This window comes from Lissotriton helveticus, chromosome 3_1 (assembly GCF_964261635.1).
Source record: "Lissotriton helveticus chromosome 3_1, aLisHel1.1, whole genome shotgun sequence".
Classification (NCBI taxonomy): Eukaryota; Metazoa; Chordata; class Amphibia; order Caudata; family Salamandridae; genus Lissotriton; species Lissotriton helveticus.
This window is the reverse complement of record NC_136061.1, coordinates 1,856,187,325-1,856,209,723: the sequence shown is the minus strand read 5'-3', so window position 1 is coordinate 1,856,209,723 and position 22,399 is coordinate 1,856,187,325. Positions and strand designations below refer to the sequence as shown.

At 46.6% G+C, this 22,399-nt stretch overlaps 1 protein-coding gene across 5 annotated transcripts in view; it reads right to left on the bottom strand.

Annotated features, from left to right (window-relative positions):
- SLC25A22 (solute carrier family 25 member 22) overlaps window positions 1-22,399 on the bottom strand; it is a 288,778-nt gene that overhangs the window by 67,899 nt on the left and 198,480 nt on the right. For all 5 annotated transcript variants that reach the window (XR_013608855.1, XM_078682804.1, XM_078682808.1 and 2 more), the window contains one exon: window positions 22,145-22,263. Coding sequence is in view for 4 of the 5 variants with exons in the window: in XM_078682804.1 (XP_078538930.1) it covers window positions 22,145-22,263 (119 nt within the window). In the remaining variant the exon portion in view is untranslated. The remainder of the gene's footprint in view (window positions 1-22,144; window positions 22,264-22,399) is intronic.

Here is a 22,399-nt window from a genome sequence, read left to right as displayed (position 1 = left end):
CCCCTTTGAACTATTATATGGACACCCGGTGCGAGGCCCCCTCAGCCTGGTCAAGGAAGGCTGGGAGCTGGCCGCCTCCGATACTCCGCCCGATGTTTTCCGATACCTCTTGACTCTCCGCAACCAGACTCGGAAGTTCCGGGAACTGGCCGGAACCAATCTGAAGGCCAGTCAAGAGGAGATGAAGCGCTGGTATGATGAAAATGCCTCGTCTATTGAATTCGAGCCGGGCCAGCAGGTCTGGGTCATGTCCCCGGTCGACCCCGGCGCCCTCCAGGACAAATGGACGGGGCCCTTCAAAGTGGTGGAGCGCAAGAGCCCCGTCACCTACCTAGTGGACATGGAGTCCCCCCGGAACCCCCTACGGGTCCTACACGCCAACCGGCTCAAGCCCCACTTTGTCCGCACCGAACTGAGCCGGTTGTTGGCTACCGATGACGGAGCAGAGGACGACTCCGCGCCTCTACCAGACCTCCTGGGCACCTCCGAGAAAGATGGCTCCGTCGAGGGAGTCTCCCTCTCTCCCGCGCTGATACCCAAACAGCGCCAGGACTGTCAGAAACTGCTGGGTCAATTTGCGAACTTATTTTCCCTCACCCCCGGAGTCACCCAGTGGTGTGTTCACGACGTCGACACCGGGGACAGTCCGCCCGTGCGGCACCGAGCCTACCGAGTCCCCGACCGAGTCCGGGCCTGCATCCAAGCAGAAGTTTCCAAGATGTTAGCCCTAGGGGTAGTCGAGCCCTCAGACAGTCCCTGGGCCAGTCCCGTCGTCCTGGTCCCTAAGGCCGCCGCCCCCGGGGTGCCCCCGGAGCTGCGGTTCTGTGTCGACTACCGGGGACTGAATGCCGTCACCAGGACCGACGCCCATCCCATTCCCCGAGCGGATGAACTGATCGATCGCCTGGGAGCCGCCAGGTACCTCAGCACCTTCGACCTCACGGCCGGATACTGGCAAATCGGCCTCACGCCAGGGGCACAAGAACGATCCGCTTTCTCGACCCCCGATGGCCACTTCCACTTCAACGTGATGCCCTTCGGCATGAAGAATGCTCCGGCCACCTTCCAGAGACTAGTGAATCGGGTGCTGGCAGGGCTGGAAGAGTTCAGTGCCGCCTATCTGGACGATATTGCGGTGTACAGCCTCTGTTGGGACGAGCACCTGACCCACCTCTGGAAGGTCCTGACGGCCCTCCAACGGGCCGGACTAACAATAAAAGCCAGCAAGTGCCAGATCGGTCAAGGGTCCGTGACCTATCTGGGACACCAAGTGGGGAGCGGCCAAGTGGCTCCCCTTCAACCCAAGATCGACGCCATCCAGGCCTGGGAGCCCCCCGTCACCAAGACCGCCGTCCGAGCTTTCCTGGGGCTCACTGGATACTATCGGCGGTTCATAAAGGACTATGGGAGCATTGTGGGGCCCCTCACAGAACTAACCTCCAAGAGACTACCCCCGAAGGTGCACTGGACCCCCGAGTGCCAAGTAGCCTTTGAGACACTAAAGACTGCCATGTGCACCGCCCCGGTGCTCCAGGCCCCCGACTACAGCCGAGAGTTCATCGTCCAAACTGACGCCTCGGAACACCGCATTGGGGCCGTACTGTCCCAAATGAACTCTGACGGAGTTGACCTTCCTGTGGCCTTCATCAGCCGGCGCCTGCTGGCCCGAGAACAACGATGGAGCACCATCGAGAGGGAAGCATCCGCCGTCGTATGGGCCCTAAAGAAGCTCCGGCCCTACCTCTTCGGCACCCACATTCGAGTACAGACCGACCACCGGCCCCTGCGGTGGTTGATGCAGATGCGGGGCGAGAACCCGAAGTTGCTACGTTGGTCCATCTCCCTCCAAGGGATGAACTTCACCGTGGAGCATCGCCCTGGCAACGACCACGCCAACGCTGACGGCCTCTCCAGATTCTTCCGCCTTGGCGAGGAGAATCCCCAAGAAGATGGGTGACTCTCCCCTGCCTTCAGCTGGGGGGGACGCGTGTTGGACCCGGCCTCGTGGCGTGGTCCTACCCCTCCCGCATGGCGGGCCCTGGACGACATCGGCCCTCCATCCAGCCCGGGTCGGCCTCGGGCACACCTCTGCACGCCCTCCAAACCACCAGATCCGCCACCCGGCGGCCCACAACCACTGACACGGCACCCTCGGGCCGCCCCAGCATTACCGGTCCGGTGCCCACCCCGGACCCTCATTCCAGGCCCGACGCCATCTTGGGCCCATCACGTCACAGACACGTGGTCCCGGACCAGCCGCGGCCACGGCCCCAGCGAGCCCGCCATCGAGGCACCAAGAACCCTCCGGGTGGTAGAGTGGCCACTCCACCAGAGACAAGGAGAGGGGAGTTTCGATGGCTCTCCAACCGTTCCCGGATGCCTGGTTTCGATCGCCCTCCGGCCTCCCTGGGCTCTGGCTCCACCCCCCTGCTGGGTGTCTGGACACCATCATCCCGGCCCCTCTGACCCCCAGGCGAGAGGGTCCGGACATCAAAGGACTCCAGACCTATATCTGGGCCAGCCCCGGAGTAGGACGGCAGTGGTATCCCGGAGTCTAGAAGCCCTGCTGATGCTGTCGCGGCTGACCCTGGGACGAACTCCCCTTGCTGTTCTACCTGGAACCTGCTGGCGCTGCCGCGGTCCATCTGCGCTGTAACCACTTTGGAGCCTGCTGGCGCTGCCGCGGTTCATCTTTGCTGTAACCATCTTGGAGCCTGCTGGCGCTGCCGCGGTCCACACTCGCTGAACCATCTTGTAACCTGCTGCCGCTGCCGCGGTCCACACTCGCTGAACCATCTTGGAACCTGCTGGCGCTGCCGCGGTCCACACTCGCTGAACCATCTTGGAACCTGCTGGCGCTGCCGCAGTCCACACTCGCTGAACCATCTTGGAACCTGCTGGCGCTGCCGCGGTCCACACTCGCTGAACCATCTTGGAGCCTGCTGGCGCTGCCACGGCCCAACCTCCCGGAACTCCCCAGCTCGAGGATTGAGAGCTGTGCGTAGAGTCTCCTTGCAACCGACCATCTATAAGACTGTCCCGCTACCTTGCCCCCTTTGTCACGAGACTTTCCAGATCTCGGGATCTGCTGTATATATTGAAACGATACTTATTGCCAGATAAAGATTGAAAACTCTATCTACGTGTGGTGTATATTTGTAGTGGTGTGGTTACTCTGCTGTACGATTCTAGGAGAGGGCCCCCCCGTCGGAGGCCTCTCGACCTCGCTCGGTCCCTTCTCTGAAGGAGGGGTAGACCTAGGGGTGGTCAGTCAGACACCTTCTGCCTCCCCCGGGTTCGCCTTTCTAACAAAAACGTAAGTTCAGGAGGCGAACCAAACGGCCCACTGGGGGCCCCGCATCACGAGGTCCCTCCACACCGCAGACGAAGGAGGAACCGAAAGTGGCGGCTATAGTATCCTAGCAGAGATCTGTGGACATTGGGGTCAAGTCCTCGGGCGCAGCTCCCCGAGTTCTGATTCAGGCAAATTGGCCTTAGGAGGGAAGAATCTACCGATAATCACTCCACAATCAGATGAAGATATTATCTTAAAAAGACCCTGCTGGCTGGAATTCAGCTGCAGAGGCAGATACGGGCCCTGCCATAAATGGGAAGGCTGGTGCCCCTTAGAGCCTTTTATTCAGATTAGCTTACCAGCTCCCCCTTTTGGATTGCCCCCATTGAGACTCAGTAGGGAACTTTCCCTCACTAATATTTTCTTCCTATATAAGTTTGGACGGCCAGCCATTGCTGTACTGCCCTGGGATGCAGGAATTTATGGTTGGGGAGTTTGTTTCTTGGATTAGTCGCCAGGAGGAGACTCGGCCGGCACTGGGGAAGCCGTGGAAGCAGAGAAAAAGGGTTAAACCCGGAATACGGGATGGGGTTCTCAGCCAGGCACCGTGGCAAATGCACGTCCTGTAATAAAAGGGTTCAGCTTCCAAATGTCATAGTATTCCCTGTTATTTGTGCCGTCCGGTGCACAAGTGGTCATGCTCCAGGAGACCCACCTAACTAAGGAGGAGGTTTTCCCGACTACGCCACAGGTCGCGGGCCATATATTTGCTACCTCTTATTCTGCATACTCCTGTGGCACACTGCTGTGGATAAGGGTGATAGTGGTGATACGGGCCAGTGCATGGGTCAGACACTGGGAGTGAAGAGGGACTGAAGAGGGAGTGAAGAGGGACTGAATAGAGACCATACTTCTCTGGAAAACGGCTACACGATCTGGGTAACGGACTGGGCACAGATGAGGCTCTAAGAACAGAGCACCTTGAGGTGAGAGACGACCATAATGAGGTCTTAGAACGGCTTCGCAGAGTTGACGTGCAAGAATACCAAGATCGGTCTCATGAGGAGAGGGGATGTAGGAGAGGCTCCTAGCATGGTTAGAACACCTGGAAACAAGAGGCTCACATATAATGCAGATACTTAGCAGCGAGGGGGTACTTCTGTATGTACCAAGGGCTATAAATGTAGCTTTTCATAGTTACTACAAAACTCTCTACGATCAACCAGAGTACGTTCCACCGGCAATGTATCTAGATCTAGAAATTCAGAGAGACCTCATGGACCAGTGACAGCATTGGAGAATCGACATGCCATCAAAGAGATGGCTAGAGAGAAGAAGCCCGGCCCAGATAGCCTACAGAATTTGCCCCAACACGGATTCCGAAACAGGGAGGCATTTGTGGTCCCCCTACCTAAATACAAGTCCATCTCAGTTGGTCCAGTGGGCTATCACCCTTTATCCATGTTGAACGCAGATTTAAAATTCCAAGTAAAGTATTAGCTATGAGGCTTCTCCCACATATGCCGGAGCTTATACATGAAGACCAGAACAGCTTTATACCAACTAGAACCATCTCTGGAAACTTGGGTAGGATGTTGGAAGTTCTCTATTAATTAGCATTTGTTAAGTGCGTAACTACCCAGAGACATCCCAGTGCTAGTGACAGCGAGCAGATGGAGTAGGGAAATTAAACCATATTTTGGAAAAGCCAAGTCTTCAGTTGCTTCCAAAAAGAAAGATGGGAGGGCGTTGAGCAGAGATGAATAGGAAGGGTGTTTCATAATCTAGCAACATTGTACAGCCCCTGGAGCGGGCTCTCTTAATTTTAGATACAGATACCAGTAACACATTCGCTGAACGGAGGCATCTTAAGGGGTGGTAGAAGGTATTGAGGGAGTGATTGATTTTGGGACCGATACCCCAAAGAGTTTTATGAGCTATACATAATGATTTTAACATTATGCGTTCATTTATTGGCAGCCAGTGCAGTGTTTTAAGAGCAGGCTTAGCAGAGTATGTTTGGGAATATTGTGTAGCAGCCTGGCTGCTTAATTCTGCACAACCTGCAGTTTCCTTATAGTGGATTTTGGGGCCCCAAGGTAAAGGGAGTTCCCATAGTCCAGGCGGGAGAGAACCAACGCCTGGACCATGACTCTTCGTGCAGGTGTCAGAAGAACTGGAAGAATTTTCTGCATCAGTCTGATGATACCAAAGCAGGAGGCAGCTAGCTTCACTGCCTGGTGATCAAATATAAGAGCTCTATCCAGCCAGACTCCCTAGATTTTGATCTTGGTTTTAGGGGCTGGCGGGGGGCCAAGGCAGTTGGGCCAGCTCAGTCCAGATGTGGAGACTGAGTAGTTGCCATAGATAATTAACTCGGTTTAGTCTCTGTTAAGCTTGAGGCACGACTGGTCCATCCATGTGGCCACTGTTTCCAGTTAGCTGGCAGATTCTTCGGATGATTTGAGGCTACCACTAGCTGTGTATCGTCAGCGTAAGTGACGATGTGGATCCCATATGGCAGGACAAACTCGGGAAGAGGTTTTAGGTAGAGAATAAATAGAGTGGGGCTTGGCGAAGAGCCCTGGGGGACTCCACATATTAGTGGCACACGTTTGGAAGTCTTACTGCCTTCAAATACCTGAAACGATCTATCCAGTAGAAAGGACTAGTCCAGGCCAAGACATCACCAGAAACTCCAACCATTCTAAGTCTATCAAAAAAGGTATTTTAATTGACAGTGTCAAATGCGGAGTTCAGGTCAAGTAGGATGATTGCCACCGCGCCTCCCTGGTCGAGGATTTTCCTTGATTCCTCCACTATTGCTAAAAGAGCGGTTTCAGTCCCATGTTGTGGTCGAAATCTTGTCTGTGAGGTATGCAGTAGGGAGTGAGTTTCTAAGAACTCAGAAAGAATTCTGTTGACATATTTCTCTAATATTTTGCTGATCCCGGGGAGAAGCGAGACCGGACGATAATTACCCCATATCTCAGGGTTAAGATTAGGTTTTAACAGTGCTCTTATCATGGCATGTTTCCATGAAGAGGGAACTTCACAGGCGGATATCGATGAATTTAACGCTACTAGTAAAACTGGAAGTATGGTTTCCTCAACCTTACGAAGCATATCCATAGGTGCCGGGTCTCGAGAGGAGCCAGATTTGAACTGGGCAAAGCGTAGAGATAAAGTGGACAAGTTCATAGTTGGAAGTTCCTTCAGTTGTGGACTACTGCCCAATAGAATATCTACTTCCAGGGCCCTGTTATCAGAACAGTGGGCCTTGGGGAAAGTGTTGTATATATATAGAATGTTCTTGTTGAAAAAAGCTGCAAGTTCATTACAGCACAGCTGAGAGGAGTCAGCCGGTGGCTCAGGCACAGTGCACTTCGTAAGGCTTTTTGCTATTCGGAAAATTTCCCTGGGAGCATTGACAGCGGACGTAATTTTTTCCTTAAAATACTGTGCTTGTGCTCTCTGTATTTCGGTTTGATAAACTTTGATGGACTCTCTATATTTCAGTTTTTTTAAGGTGCTGTATTCTTTCCTCCAAGATCTCTCTAGTGTTTTGCAATTTTGTTTGCGTTCCCGAAGTTTAAGTGAGTACCAGGGTGTTGCTTTCTTCCTAGGCCTTTTCTGACTCCTTTTAAACGGTATGGTGGCATCCAAGAATGATTCAATCCAATGATTGAGATTGTCAGTAGCTATGTTAGGGTTGGGGTCATATAGAGGTTTAGTATTCTTCAGGGCTATGGTCCATGCCATTGGTGAGAGTTTCGCCCAAGGGCGTTCCAAGCTCTTAAAGGATTGGGTGCTAGAAGACTGTGACGTGGTGTTCCATTGGATTGGGATCAGAAAATTATCCGTCCATGGCACTGGTGTGGGATTGCCTACTGAAAGCTGTTCGTTGTTTGAAAAGACTGGGTCCAAAATGTGACCTTTACCATGTGTCGAAATAGTGACTTTTTGGATTAGTTGAATAGCCAATAAGTCTTGGGTAAGGTCCAAGGCATCAGATTTAAGCGGCTCCTCTAGATGCAGGTTGAAGTCGCCTAATATACTAATGTTGGGTGCGGTACTTGCTAGCGTAGACGGTATCTGTGAGGGATTTTAGAAATTGCCAACAGGGCCCAGGGGGGATGATAGATAAGGATTCCTGATAGGGAGTGGGTAGGTGAAAAGGAGATTGTGAAGAGCAAATTTTCGCAATCTTGAACAATGTCTGTCTCAATACGCCCCTTCAAATGATCCTTCAGAATGATGGCAATACCTTCCCATTTTTCTCAGTTACCTGTCTTTCCTCAAACTATAATAACCTGGGGGCAGTGCTTGCACCAGATCAGGGTCAGATTCGTTGTGGAGCCATGTTTCTGTTAGAAACAGGACGTCGGGTTGTTCGCCATCAAGGAATATATTAATTTCAGAAGCGTGTTTCGGTAGGGACCTGTAATTAAGAAGAAACATTGTGTAACCCCCAGGAGTCTTCGTTATAAGAGGCAGTCGTGAAGCATTGCGAGGGTCGAAAGAGCAGTAAGCACAAGGTGCGGGTCATTTATTAGACTAACGGAGTGCAGGCATGTAGGGTGCCCGCAGTAGATGGAATTGGGAGGAGGAGTATTCCAGAGCATCTTTAGCAGAAGGGCCAGGGATTCTGGCCCCTAGTCCCGGATGGACGTAGACGGGTGCAGACGGGCTTGCTTTTGGCGCCCGTTGTGCGTTCGTGCTGCCATGCGACTAAATAGTCTTGGTGACTCGGCCTGCTTGCAGAATGACCCACCTCCTCTTGCCGCCGCCCTCCACACAACCAGAAGTTCAGTGGTGGACCGGGGAGTAAGCACGAGCCAGGTGCCTGCCTAAAAGGTACAGCGCAAATAGAAAATTGATCACTAATTCAAAATCAAATTAAAAGTTTTAAAAATGCCCCCCAAAAGTGCTCTGTGCAGTGTAGCAATATGGCTTGCCTATCTGCTTACTTGTCGCTGCGCGTCCGCGCTGCCATGCGACTAAATAGTCTTGGTGACTCTGCCAGCTTACAGTAATCCCCGCCTCCTCTTGCCACCTCTCTCCACACAACCGGAAGTTCCGTGGTGGACCGGGAAAGGAGCGCGAGCCAGGCGTCTGCCTAAAAGGTACAGTGCAAAAAGCAAATAATCACTAATTAAAAGTAAATTTAAAGGTTTAAAAAATGCCCCCTAAAAGTGCTCTGTGCAGTGTAGCAATATGGCTTGCCTATTTGCTTACTTGTCACTGCGCGTCCTTGCCTCCATGCGACTAAATAGTCTCGGTGACCCTGGCCTGCTTACAATATGCCCATCCTTCTCTTGCCGCCTTCCTCCACATAACCGGAAGTTTCGTGGTGGACTGGGGAGTGAGCGCGATCCAGGCACCTGCCTAAAAGGTATAGTGCAAATAGCAAATACATCACTAATTAAAAGTCAATTTAAATGTTTTAAAAATGCTCCCTAAAAGTGCTTTGTGCAGTGTAGCAATATGGCTTGCCTATCTGCTTACTTGTCTCTATCACTCCGACACCCTCAAATATCCGGATGCTTTGATCATGTCCATTGACCTGGAGAAGGCATTTGATTCTTTAAGATGAGACTTTTTAGATTTGGTCATGAGACGCATGGGATTGGGTGGGGGCTAGGCATGTGATATCAGTATATGCTGACGACTTGTTGCTCTACTTGAGAGATGGACACGAGAGCGTGGTGATGCTAGAGAAGTTTTCCAAGCTTTCGGGCTTACAGATCAACAGGACCAAGACACACCTGTTCCCCCTCAGTGTAGGCATGATACGGCTGCTAACTGTGCTGACATGTATGGAGTGGTCACCTCAGTCGTTTTGATATTTAGGCATACAAGTATTCCATGCTCTTGATGAATTTAGGGATGGTAATCTGGGTCAGGTAATTAGATCTCCTCAAACTAACATACAGTTCTGGGGGTCCTTAAAACTATTGGCGATGGGGCGCGCATCTCACTTTCCAATATGATTATGTTTCCTAGACTCCTATAATACTTTGTTAATCTCCTGATCTTGCTGCCACGCTCCTGGTGTAAAGACCTGGACTCGTTGCTCCGGGAAATGATTTGGGATGGGGACGCAGCAGAGGGTATCCATGACAGTCCTGCAGAGAGCTCCTGAGAAGTGGGGGTTGGGGGCGACAGATTTTGAATTGTACTATTTAGCGGCACAGCATCAGTGGCTGGCTTACTGGCTAGACGGCAGGGGCCTTGAGTTAGTGGGCCCTATTGGAAAGTCCACAAATCAGGGATTACTCCTGGCAAAGCTAATTAATCCAAAGGTAAATACGCCCAGCCCAGGGGTATTGCTGCGAATAGCCCTGCATTGTTAGAGGAGATGTGTGGGGCACCTGTGTGGGGCGCCTGCGCGGGTGCCTCTTTATGCCCCAGACTTGCCTCTAGTGGGTTTGCCACACGGGGACTCTCCCTCCCCTTTCACAAGTGCCCAATTACCTACTGGACGACTGCGGAACTGGTGACAATTGGAGACTGCTTCCAACTAGTAGAGCTTCTACCATTTAATGACCTGGTGGAACAATGTGGGTTGCCATCTGGTAAGCTCCTAATGTATCACGCGATAGTCAGAACTTATAAAAATCTATGGCCCGGGAGTCAGGGAGAACCAGACGGCCATGCAGTTCTAAAAGCATTTGGTGATGCTGGGCTCAGCACAAATGGAGATGGCCACAGGACCACTAACAAGGATAAGAGACAATTGGACATCATTCCTAGGTAGAGACCTGACAGGCGTAGGCATATACAATTCAGCTACCTGCATTTGAAATATTTGACCTCACACCGACTCCGGGTCATGCATTGGGCGGAACCCAGGACCTGCACTAGATGCGGGACACCCGATTTGGGATTGGCATACATGACATTGGATTGCCCTGGGCTGAGGAGATATTGGGAAGTAGGCATCGACACAAGTAATGGGGTTCCGGAACCCTCCCACGCATGTGCGGCAGAGGTCTGTCGGCTTGGCCTCTTCCCTGGACCCAAAGCACGTAAGGTTAGTACTAGATTCATCGATCTAGTACTGATACTAGCAAAACCCCTGCATAGCCCTAAAGTGGATGTTGAGGATGAGTCTTACGGCCATAGCATGGGAGAAAGAAGTAGAGTCATGGGTCAGAAGAGAAGGCAATTTAATAAGGGAGGACGCCTGAGGTGTCAGATGCCGCCCAATGGTGGGGCTGTGGACGGAGGTGCTCAGGACATGGAATGAACACTGCCAGAACAGATGAAACCCAGACAAACGCATTACTAGCAGGGACTCCGGAGCAATCCATCCCTTGAATAACCACTGTAAGACAGAGTGGTAATGGCCCGAATCGACAAGCTAGACTTTGCTCACATACAACCCTCCCTCCCCCGGCTTGACACATACACACCACTGGTCAATTACCCAGTTGGGCACTCCCCTGAAGGCCGACCTACACACACTCATCAGGCATCATTATGGTTTCTTTAATGTTTTATTTGTAATTTTACTCAATGGAAATAGAATTTCGGATTGGTTTATTTTATTTTATACAGTATTGGCAATAGTAATATGTCTGTCTCCACGACCATAAGCATCAAGCCATGCTGTATGGTCAAATACACATATACATGAGGATGTAAGGGTACGGGATAAGCTGAACAACAACTTGATACCTCTTAAATTATGCACACCAATACAGATTATAATGTTGTCAAAGATGGCTAATATATAGGGAATAGCACTTATTCACTTACGGCACTAACTGGATAATTGGTTAACAGATTATTGATACCATGGTATTGTAATAATGCTTATTGGACAGATGATCAAGAGTGGAGTGCACAAAAGTGAACTCCTGAAGTACCTTGTACACCCACACTGTTTTTTCCTAAATGCCAATAAAAATATTTTGAAGGAAAAACAAATCAAGAGTCTTGTTCGTTTTTGGATCTGCGTTTGTATTAACAGGCCCCCCTGCCCAAACCTCTCCTTGAATTTCCCTCAACCCCTCCTATTTAGTGTCTCCTGTTTTCCAGCTACTCTCCCTTGCCCCACACATATTACCTAATAAAATATAAACGTATGTGTGAGGAGATCTGTGTCATCATGGCAGAGCCTTCTGCACAGAAAAGATTGAAGACGGGGAGCTCTCCATCTGTAAGCTTGTGAATAGCGTTTTGTAGTTTGTGAGTAGTACTAATGTAGTACAAAATGCAGTTTTTGAAAAGACCAATTGAATAAATCAATTGAAGTTCCACTTGCACAACCTTTGAAAGGTTTAATAAGCTATCGTCACTAAGAACCCAGCACTAACTATGCTTGCTATCGTTGACGAGGCCACCAAATTTGGAGTTGTTTCCGGATACGCCCTTAATCAAGGTAAAACCCAAATTGGGATTAATGATAATTTAACTTTTGCCGACCCAAGAGTTACTCGAAACGCAACATATTTGGGGATTGCTATCACCGCCAAATTAGAAGATCTGGTAGATATTAATGTAAAACCTGTTTTAAGGACAATACAAAAGGATCTTCACCGACTAGATAACCTGCACCTTTCCCTGATTGGTAGAGTCAACGCCATTAAAATGGCGTTTTTCCCTAAATTACTGTACCTATTTAGAGCAATATGCCTAGAATTCCCGGACTCCTGTTTAAAATCAATGGAACAGACTTTCTCAAAATGTATTTGGTCATATTCTAAACCAAGACGCGCATTAAAATTCCTTACTCTACCAAAGGAACGGGGGGCTTAGGTTTACCAAACTTGCGGCTTTATTATTGGGCAGCAAACATGTTTAACAGTCAAGAACTTCTTCAAATAGAATTAGCGAATGTAGCATTACAGGGTGGGCAACCATCTATTTATAACTTGTTGTTAGGTGAAAAAAATTCTGGATATCTATGGCGTCATCTACATGACAGCTATCACAAAAAAGTTAAATTTAAGCCGCTCCTACATTCTTTTAAAATATTGCAAAAAATAAGAAAACTAATGGCTATTGGGCGAATCTCATACTATACACTCTTTAAAGATAATTTAGATCTGCCCGCTATTTTCAAGGATAGCTGTATGAAGAAATGGGAAGCAGCCGGAATTACACACTTCGGCAATCTCTGCTCTTCTTCGGGGTTTCACACATTCGAGGAACTAAGAATGAAATTTGAAATGAACAACAGAGACTTCTTCAAATACCTACAAATACGGGACTTCATAACAAAAAGAAATCTTTGTGAAATCATCAGCATAAAATGTGAGATATTTGAGACACTGTCGTCCAGTAAAGTTAACACCATTAGTGAAATATATATCCTACTAAGTAACTCGGTACCTGATGATATAGGAAAGATAGCCTCGAAATGGGAAAACAAAATTGACATATCCCGAGCTGAAATTGAAAGTACAATGGCAATGTCACAAAATTATTTACTATCAACTAAACTTCAAACACAGTTTTATAAAACCCTCTTTATGTTATATTACACTCCTGACAAAATTGCAAAATGGGGCTCGGGTAAAGGAACTCACTGTCCCCGGTGCCACTTTCCGAATGCAGACTGTATACATATTTTTGCTACCTGCGACGGCCTATCCCAACTGAAACTCGATATTGAGAGGTTTATAACAGCGGTGGTGAAAAATCCCATTACCTTTAGTATTGAAACAATGCTTTTAGGAGCGAATGACCCAAACCGGAATCGACAAGGGGCGGAATTTATATTTATGTCAATGGCTGTTTATAGGATGTGTATTGCATCGGCCTGGTTAGATGAACTGGCACCCTCATTTCAGCAATGGCTTGCTAGATTACTAGCCACATATAAGTTGGAAATTGCAATCTATAAAGGGAAAGGTAGAAAGAAACGCAATGCTGGTCTGAAAATCTGGGCTCCGCTACAGGAATGGTGTGATAATCAAGGCAATAATAATAATAATAACAGGGAACTCCCTCAAACCTAAATTCAGATTTATTGGTGTCACTCTTAGTGAAGTCTATATATGGGATTTAACTATTTAACCAGGTAGTAAGGAACAAAGGAACTGATAACTGCTCTTGTATTTGTATTTGAACTTGCAATGGCCTCTGTCTTCTTATTTGAAGATTTGTTTTAATTTTTTTTTATGCTGTGCTTTTATTGTACATGTGCCTTGCTTGATGTAGCTTGATTTATTATTTTCAAATGTCAGCTCTGTGATTGACTTTAGGGCACAGCACACAGTTATTAGACTGGGCCAAACGATGCATAATGTGGTACCCATATTGCATATCTTTCTTTTTGTATCTTTTCTTTTCCTAAAGAAGTCTGCCAGATTAAGGGGTGGGGGAGGGTTAGGGGGTTACGGTGAACTCTCTCAGTGTAAATTTATGTATTCTATGATTTTATATAAAAATCAATAAAAACCATAAAAAAAAAAAAATTAAAGGTTTAATAATTGTGTTTGAAGTTGTAGCGTGCTCCAGAGTGTGTATTCCGTCATACACTTAAAGTAACATAGGAAGCTGAGTACCTGCAATGTTATACAACAACAAAAGAGTACCTACTATTAAAGACTATAAATATACAAGTGACATAGTCCCTACTTACTAGAAACCAAACTTTGGAAAATGATGTGCTAAGAAATGAGGTCAACAGACTGAAAATAAAGAAAAAGTAATTTCTTAAAAGAACCCTCACTCACCCTAGTGGTGACATGCTTCATCATGGGGTTCCCACAGGAGGGACCGAATGCCCCCCCTGTGTGCTACGACGCCTGCAATTGCAGCGGAGCAGGTTGTCTTGAAAGAAGTATCTCAATGAAAAGTGAATAGTGATGTGAGTGAATGTTAAAAGATCACAACTGGACCCAAACCAACTTTATTAGTGGACCAGTTGCTCACATTAAAAACAGTGAGGACACATGATGGTTTACGATTAGAACCATAGTGTCCTGATGTGGGTGGTCAACATGTTTCTGCTGTTCGATGCTTATTAAGCTCAGCTTTCTTCAGGACGAGTGAAAAAAATCTATATAAAAAAGGCCCCCGGGGGTCCACGCACGCTAAGGCGTGTCCACTCCGTGAGGACAAATGTGAAAAAACCAAGGAAAAAATATTACTTTTCCTATGTGACTCACGGTTTTACCCGCAACATGTACTCCTGGAATTTGCCTGGAGACTATATCGCTCGTGATTTGAGCAAGCCACATGGACTTACAAAGCGGCAGTGTCTTCACGTCGTGCTCCGTTGCAGGCACAACGACTCGCCGCCGACAACATAGACGTTAGGCTCCTGCAGTCCGCATCCAAGCCGCTCTGTAAGTCCATGTGGCTTGGATGAGTCGATACATCCTTTTGAAAGTAAGTGTGTTTCAACACATTGGCAAAAACTGAATAGATACGAATTTTACGATCGTTTGTTCGTGAATTTTTTCTCACTTCACAATCACTTTTAACAGCATGATACCCGTTAATATGCATGTGTTAATCATTTATTTTTTTGTTACTGTACGGGCGAACGCGACACTACTAATTACGTTTAACTAGCAAAACAGCACGTTTTAGGTTTGGTTGCCACGAAAATGTCACGACTTTCCACTAACCGTAAATGCACACTAGAGCCACGACTAGATATACAGCAGCGTCACGACCACAGTATTATACCACGTTGAGATTAGTGCATGGAGCACTTGGAACTGATATATCAGCTTTACTTATTGTTTAAATTACTTCGTGTATAAACGGCCGCATTTTGTTTTAGATCTATTCCCTGATGAAGGCTTCATGGATAAGCCGAAATGCATTGGAATAATAAGGAATATGGGAAATGATTAAAAAAGATGGAATATTGAAGAAAAAAAAAAGCATACTGAAGATATCAAAAGTGTTGCTTAATGAATTAAAAAATACAAAGGAACTGAATTGATAATAAAAATATCAACCCTACTCATCGGGATTAAGGCAGTGACCAGAGGACGTCACCCCAGGTTTAGGGGTATGCAGCTTCCTATGTTTTTGAAAGGACCCCATAGAGCAGAGAGTCCTTGTGCCCAGCATGGATTTTAAAAGGTTTGAGAAAAGCTATGGACAACTTTGCCCAGAATGGGACTTGAGGCTTTTTAATCAGTGGCAGCGGTGAAGGCCAACGAGAAGGAGACAACGATGATGCACTGAAAGATTCAACTGTGGCGCAACTTCAAATCATCGTGACAGAAGTCTGAGAGCAGTTATCATCCTCTCAGACTTCGTTGTACATATTCAGTACATATTCCTCAGTTGCTCTACTTGCACTTAAAAGTACATCAAAGAGCACATTCAAAGTGTCATTTTCTCGGAGCTGGTTTTGCCTTCATGCAGGGGTTCAGTGAATTCGAGGTCAATGCCTAGACCGGAGATGGCCGCCACCTCCAGGTTCTATGGTTCAAGAAAAGCACGAATTGAAAAAGCCTTTGTTTAAAAATCCAGCAGACCAGCTAACCACAGCTTGCAATCAGCACCAGGATATATTCAGTGCCCTCAGCCAGTCCTTACTATTGAGCTTAAAGCTCTATACGTTCTGGGACTGCTTGTCTAACCTTCACTTTCATAAATATGAAGCTCCATGCCCCAGCTGCAAAGTGCAGTTGGCTAAAAAGTAAAGAATGATTGGTGCAAGGTAGCAGTGAGACAGCCAGGCCCTCAGCAATGGTCAGATGCAAAACATCCTTCATGTTAGCTGCTGAAGCCACTGCAACAAACGAAAGCGATATATGGCCAGGTCTGATCAATTGGCATTAAAGGCTGGACCTCCCAAGGTCACAACTGTAGGCTGAGCAATGAAAGCACCTGGAAAGGACTGCAGTGCAGCCCTGCTGCAGCAGGGTGACCTTCCTGCGAGGACTGATTCACCACGCTCTCTGTGTGCATCTGTGTGAGCAGGACCCAGCAGCTTTCAAAACAAGAAAAGACTAATTAAAAAACCCTACCCACCAATCTATAAAGATGTACAGATTCGCACAGTTTTTAATACTTGTAGGATAAAACCTCCTTCCGACATGTTATTCTATTAGCCGGTTTTCTGATTTTATAATGGATCCTTTGCTGCCGCACACACCTATTCGTAAGGCACCATGCACGCTAGATATTATTTTCATTCACTGGCATATTCTAAGGTAAATGCAAAGATTGTTTTAACCTTCAATGTTACATGAGTGGCCGATTTTCATCAGTGGTTCTTTGACTAACATTTTCTTTCATTTTCAATTTACTAAGCTACAAAGATACCATAGGGAGGCACCAAAACTTTTATGAAGATGTCCGCGTTGGCACTTATGAACAAACAGTAGATGAATGAATGTGTAATCCAGCCCTTTTCACGCCATGTACCAATGAGAGTACTACATCTGAGGGTGTTGTGCTGCACATGAGTAGCTCAATCTTGTCTTCTCCTATGGACTGGAAGCTAGGACAGAGAGTAAGTATGGTGTGTACCACAAACAGGACAAAAATGCCCTCCGGACATTATTGACATTTCTAAATGTATTCATACTGGAGTTCTGTTTAGATAACTAACAATGTGTCCTTATGAAACCTTTTGGCAGAGTTGGAACACAATTTAAATACTTTCATTAACTTGAATAAACCTGATGAATATCAGCCAGAAACGAAACCATTCAAATGTGAGGATGCCTCACCAAGCCCGGCCATAAAGGCTTGAAAAAATGCCAATAAGATTTTACATATTAAAATGCAATCTGTGCCAACAAATCTTGTAGCGAATTTGGAGGAGAAATTATATTTGACTTGCTGGGAAAAAAAGCAGAAGAAAGATTGGTTTTCTCTTGTTCAAGGGCCTGCCAAGGCCTAAAAAGTGCCTACCATATGTTGAAGAGATAAAAACCTGAATTATCCCCAGAATAATTTTGGTGTGTTTCCTGGCATCTGGACACGCATTTGCCAAGAAGCTTGAAACCTTCCTCCATATTAGCATCAGTTTTCTCACCTAAACCAGCACTCAGAGGTTTTACAAGAAATTGTCATCATGTTTCTCAAATTATTTAATCTTATGAGGTTTAACAAGCTCAATCGAAGGCTGTAAAACTCACTTTGAACTCTTCCTGCACCTTTGCCTCTGCTAATGAGGTTCAAACTCCTTTAAACTTACAACAAAAAGAACTGACTTCTGGATGACCCTTGGCCCATAAGATTCCCCCACAGCCTGTGTAAGCATAGAGAAGTAACTTGTGTTCACATTTTCTTGTCAATCTAGACACTTCACAAAGACCTCTGCCTTCAAGTTTGTTGAGACTTCATTGCATACACCTTTATAACAAGCATTTACAATGCAATAGGTCTCGCATTTACGAGCGTTTGACATTGTAAATGACAATGCCTTTTATTTAGGTGTTGTTTTTAAAACATAAATAAAAGGTATTGTCACTTACAATGCCAATAGCTTAAACTCTTGAAATGCGAGACCTATTGCATTGCAAAGGCGTACGGTGCACGTGCTATTAAGGACTTTTTTTTAAAGCGTGTCCTGCCTGCAAGAGCAGGCAGGACAAAGCTATTTGAGAAAATAGTGCTCGAATACTGTAAATAAAGCCTACCGAGTAACAACACACATAGCAAGGGGTGTCCTCATAGAAGGTTACAAAATAAGACAAGGCGGTACTAAGGAGGGATTACTAAGCCTATTGATCAATGAAAAGCCACAGTTTACCATTGAAAAATATGGGCGCAGAGTGGGCGGAGCTTCAAGTCCATACCTGAATACAGCATGCCTCGCAGAGCAGCGCATTCGCTGCCCAGGCTCAACCTAAAAACAACCAACTTTGGAGCCCTCCAAGTATCCTTGTAAGAATCAAGGCAATATTTTGACCAGGTAAAACTAGTTTGTTTTGGTGTTAATAATTGTCCCAAGTGAGAACTATCATCCATTTTTCTACATTTTTTCAGTTTTTCTTTAGGGGTATGTATAAAATACCTTTTTATTGTTTGCATGCAAGAACACAAATAACCAGATGCGACGTTGTAAGAATTGCTGAGGCATCACAAGCACTTGGAGTGCGCATCTGTGACCTACACAAGTTGATAGCATTTGGAACATAGCTTAAAAACCTGAGAATAGAGAGGGATATTGTCCCCAAAAAACTGACAACAGTTGAAAGAAAACAGAAGTAACATAGGTGCAGGTATCACCGATGGCTGAGTATCCTTGATCGAGAATATATGTAATTTTAAGTAATTTCAAGCCACAATGTCTATGACATCACTGGGACCTCTAGCCACTCAATATTTCATAACAGGCTTGGGGGGAGAGGGTTCTTACACATGTAGCAACTCACCAGGTCAGTATTTGCTCCTATATGACTAATCTTTAGGCACCAAAACACATTAGATGCGAGGAATGAATGAAAGAGTAATACTAGCGAGGAACATTGGCCAAATGTTGGTCAGGAACACTCGTCCAAGAAAAAAGAATGCAGTTACAACGTGCTATAAGATCTGTACTCCAGCAAGAAGTAAACTCTTTTTGAAGTAATCTCATAAGGTCCATAGCACTGTGTTTAACCTCGTTTAAACAAAGTCAGTCTGAGAGGTATATATAGCATATGTTGAACTTTTCGACAGTTTAGCGCATTAATCCTCCCATTTTCCAAAGATGAGTGTAAGAAGAGAGATCTTTACAGAAAATATTTTTTCATGTAAATTACAAAGTAAAAAAAATTGTTAAAGATTTCCCTAACCTTAAGCATGCAATGCAGAAACTCCACATACATAGGATTAGGCAAAACTGTACCTACATAAAAAGCATTTCCAGAGTCTAATCATAAATGTTTGTCGCTTATGTGAACAACTCTTAACTCCTTAATGTGGGAGTGTGAACCTATGTTTTAGACTCTAAACGATCACCCTCTAAAAAAAAAATTACAAATCACCCAACTCTAGCTTCCTAAAATAAAGAGTCTATCTCTCCACTGTGAGAAACTACAATCAGGAACGTTACCACGGAAAATCACCTCATACGAGACCAACAATCTGGTCCCTTGTACCCAACAGGTGGCTAGACAGCAGAGAGGAATTCACTTGTCTGAGTACTTTTTGGACAACTGTTAATATTCTACACTGTAATTAACACATATCAAAACTAACTACTCACTCAGAAGGAGGACCTAAGGGAGGTGTTCAGTTGATGAGCAGGGGCAGAGGAGTCATATAATAGTTTTAAAAAACTATTTTTAATAAATGTAACTAAAAGGGATCAATCTCTGCCAGGATGAGTGAGAATGGCAATGATGCCTCACAAGCTGGGTGCTATCAGCCTCAAATAGCTCGGTGCATGATATTCATGTTTTGAGTCAACATAGTAGGCCTTCCTCAGTTTAAGCTGCAGCGCCCATGGGCACCATATTATCAGGCATTTTGGGCTGGACTGCTCCAATGAGGCACAGGGTCAAGACTGATTTGCATATGGCCATGTCTGAAATGGGGTGGCTTGGTGAGCAAAATAACGATGGATTAAACCCAGATCTGTGACTGGGGGTGAATGTTTTGCCATTGTGCAACATTCCGTCCATCATCTTGTGTGTGTCATCATATTATCAGGGGCATAACACAGGCCCCATCAGCCCCTGAGGGGCACTGGGGCCATTCAGCCTCAGCACAATGAAACTTTGTGACGTATGAGACTATCTGGGTCCCCTTAACACATTCTGCAATAGGGCCCCATCATTTAGCATTATGCCACAACATTATACAAGGATGTCAGGGGCAACTCCAGTCTTTTCTTTGAAGTCAAATAATTCTGGGCCCTGAAGACCAGCTTTATATTTGGATATATATATCTCGTTGTTTTCATAAAATGAGCTCCACAAGTTCTAAAGACTGATATTATATTAGAAGAGGGCTTGCGTGAATTGGAACTAGTGAACTGTGATCAGAAGTCAGCAAGAGGATTCCCAGAGTTTTGTGTGAATTTATTTTTCATTGACAACTGTTCTAAGCACCATTGCTATGGCAAATTCCCATGACCCTTCATGGGCCTGTGAATCAACTCGACGTGAGCTCCATCCCTCTGAAGCTATTGGACGCAGACACAGATGTGAAAACACATTAGCTCTGTGGGCTCCTCGAGATTCTGGGAGCTCACCACTTGCCTGTCCTCTTCAGGAGCTCTTCCAGCGGTTGCGTGGGCTACATGTGCTGTTTTGGGCTGAATTTGCGGTTGGGGTCAGCGGCCGAGTGGAACACCTGTTAAATACACCAAATCCCACCTCAGTGAGCATATGCCGTGTGGCCTTCTGGTACTTGCAGTTCCACCAATAACACCACAGTGTGACTCCGCGTAAGAGGGGCCTTCACTGAGGGCAACCTTCATTCATATATATATATCTCCAACAATGAAGGTTGCCCTCAGTGAAGGCTCCTCTTACGCGGAGTCACACCTTTAATTGAAGACTGCAGAGTCGAAGTCTGAAGTATCCGATCTTTATTCAGAGCCCAACGCGTTTCAAACATGAATGTCACGGGCTAAAATACAGAGCAACGGCAAACAAAGGATGGAACACCTGATAAACTCCAAGTCCCGCCCCAGTGGGCGTATGCAAAGCATGCATGATGGTACTTGCAGTCCCATCCATATTATTCCCCAATGGCGGTTGACGTGCCCAAAATAATTTAGAGTCTTGCCCAAGGGGGTTGATCGGGAACAAAAGAAAATGCCACTCTGTTAATTCCCTTGTCATTCAACATGGACCTCCGCGTTCCATTTAGTGGATTGGTTTCAATTCGCAGGATCCGCAGAGCAGCAGGGCGCCTTCGCGGCTGGACCAGCCGCTCAAATCCAACAATGAAGGTTGCCCTCAGTGAAGAAATTGCGGACCTGCAGCAACCTGAAATGCGGGATGCTGAGAGGACAGAGAGGCCGTCATTGAGGGACGTGAACGGCACTACGAGCAGTTCTTCAGTTTTCGATCGACCCACTAGGGGTTTCAGACTGTTTTAAGTGGCGAGATACGGCAGCACCCACTGTGGTGTTATTGGTGGAACTGCAAGTACCAGAAGGCCACACGGCATATGCTCACTGAGGTGGGATTTGGTGTATTTAACAGGTGTTCCACTCGGCTGCTGTTCTTTTCCCTTTAGCCAGTGATCATGGGCACATGATGGCCGAAACCCATTTGGCTAATTTGGGATTGAAGATTAGAACTGTGAGCACTATCATCCCTATTAAACAAGGCAAACAACTCTCCTGTGTGCAGGCGTCTTCAATGTTGGGCTCTTTTTGTTGCATATTAGTGACCTGCCTGGTCGCGGCGACGCCCCGCTGCATAAATTGCAGACCTGCGGCAACTTGAAATGCGGGATGCTGAGAGGACATAGAGGCCGTCATTGAGGGACGTGAACAGCACTACGAGCAGTTCTTCAGTTTTCGATCGACCCACTGGGGTATCAGACTGCATTAAGTGGCGAGATACGGCAGCACCCACTGTGATGTTACTGGTAGAAATGAAAGTACCAGAAGGCCACACGGCATACGCCCACTGAGGCGGGACTTGGTGTATGTAACAGGTGTTCCACTCTGCTGCCGTTCTTTTGCCTTCAGCCAGTGATCAAGGGCACATGATGCCCGAAACACGTTTGGCTAAATTGGGATTGGAGATGAGAACTGTGAGTACTGGCATCCCCATTAAACAAGGCGAACAACTCTCCTGTGTGCAGGCGTCTTCAATGTTGGGCTCTTTTTGTTATATATAGATATAGATATATATAGATAGATAGATATACACATACATACACATACATACATACATATATATAGTTTACAGTTGCCACCGGTACCACATTGAGGCAGCCAGTCCATTGCACGAACCATCTTACCTAGACGACCTGCGTCTTGCAGCTGGATCTTCAACATTTCCATGGGGGTGGTCACAATGACCTGGCAGGTGCCTGCTCCGCAGCCGGCCAGCATCTCCCTCAGCAGCGACAGCTTCTTCCTGCCAGAATAACAATAAAGAAATAAGTGAGAGATGGACATGGCAGACATCTGGAGTGCTACATCAACAAAGAAACTTCTGCAAATTCACTCACTACGGAACACTTCTAAAGGGGCAATGTGAGATGGGGTGACCA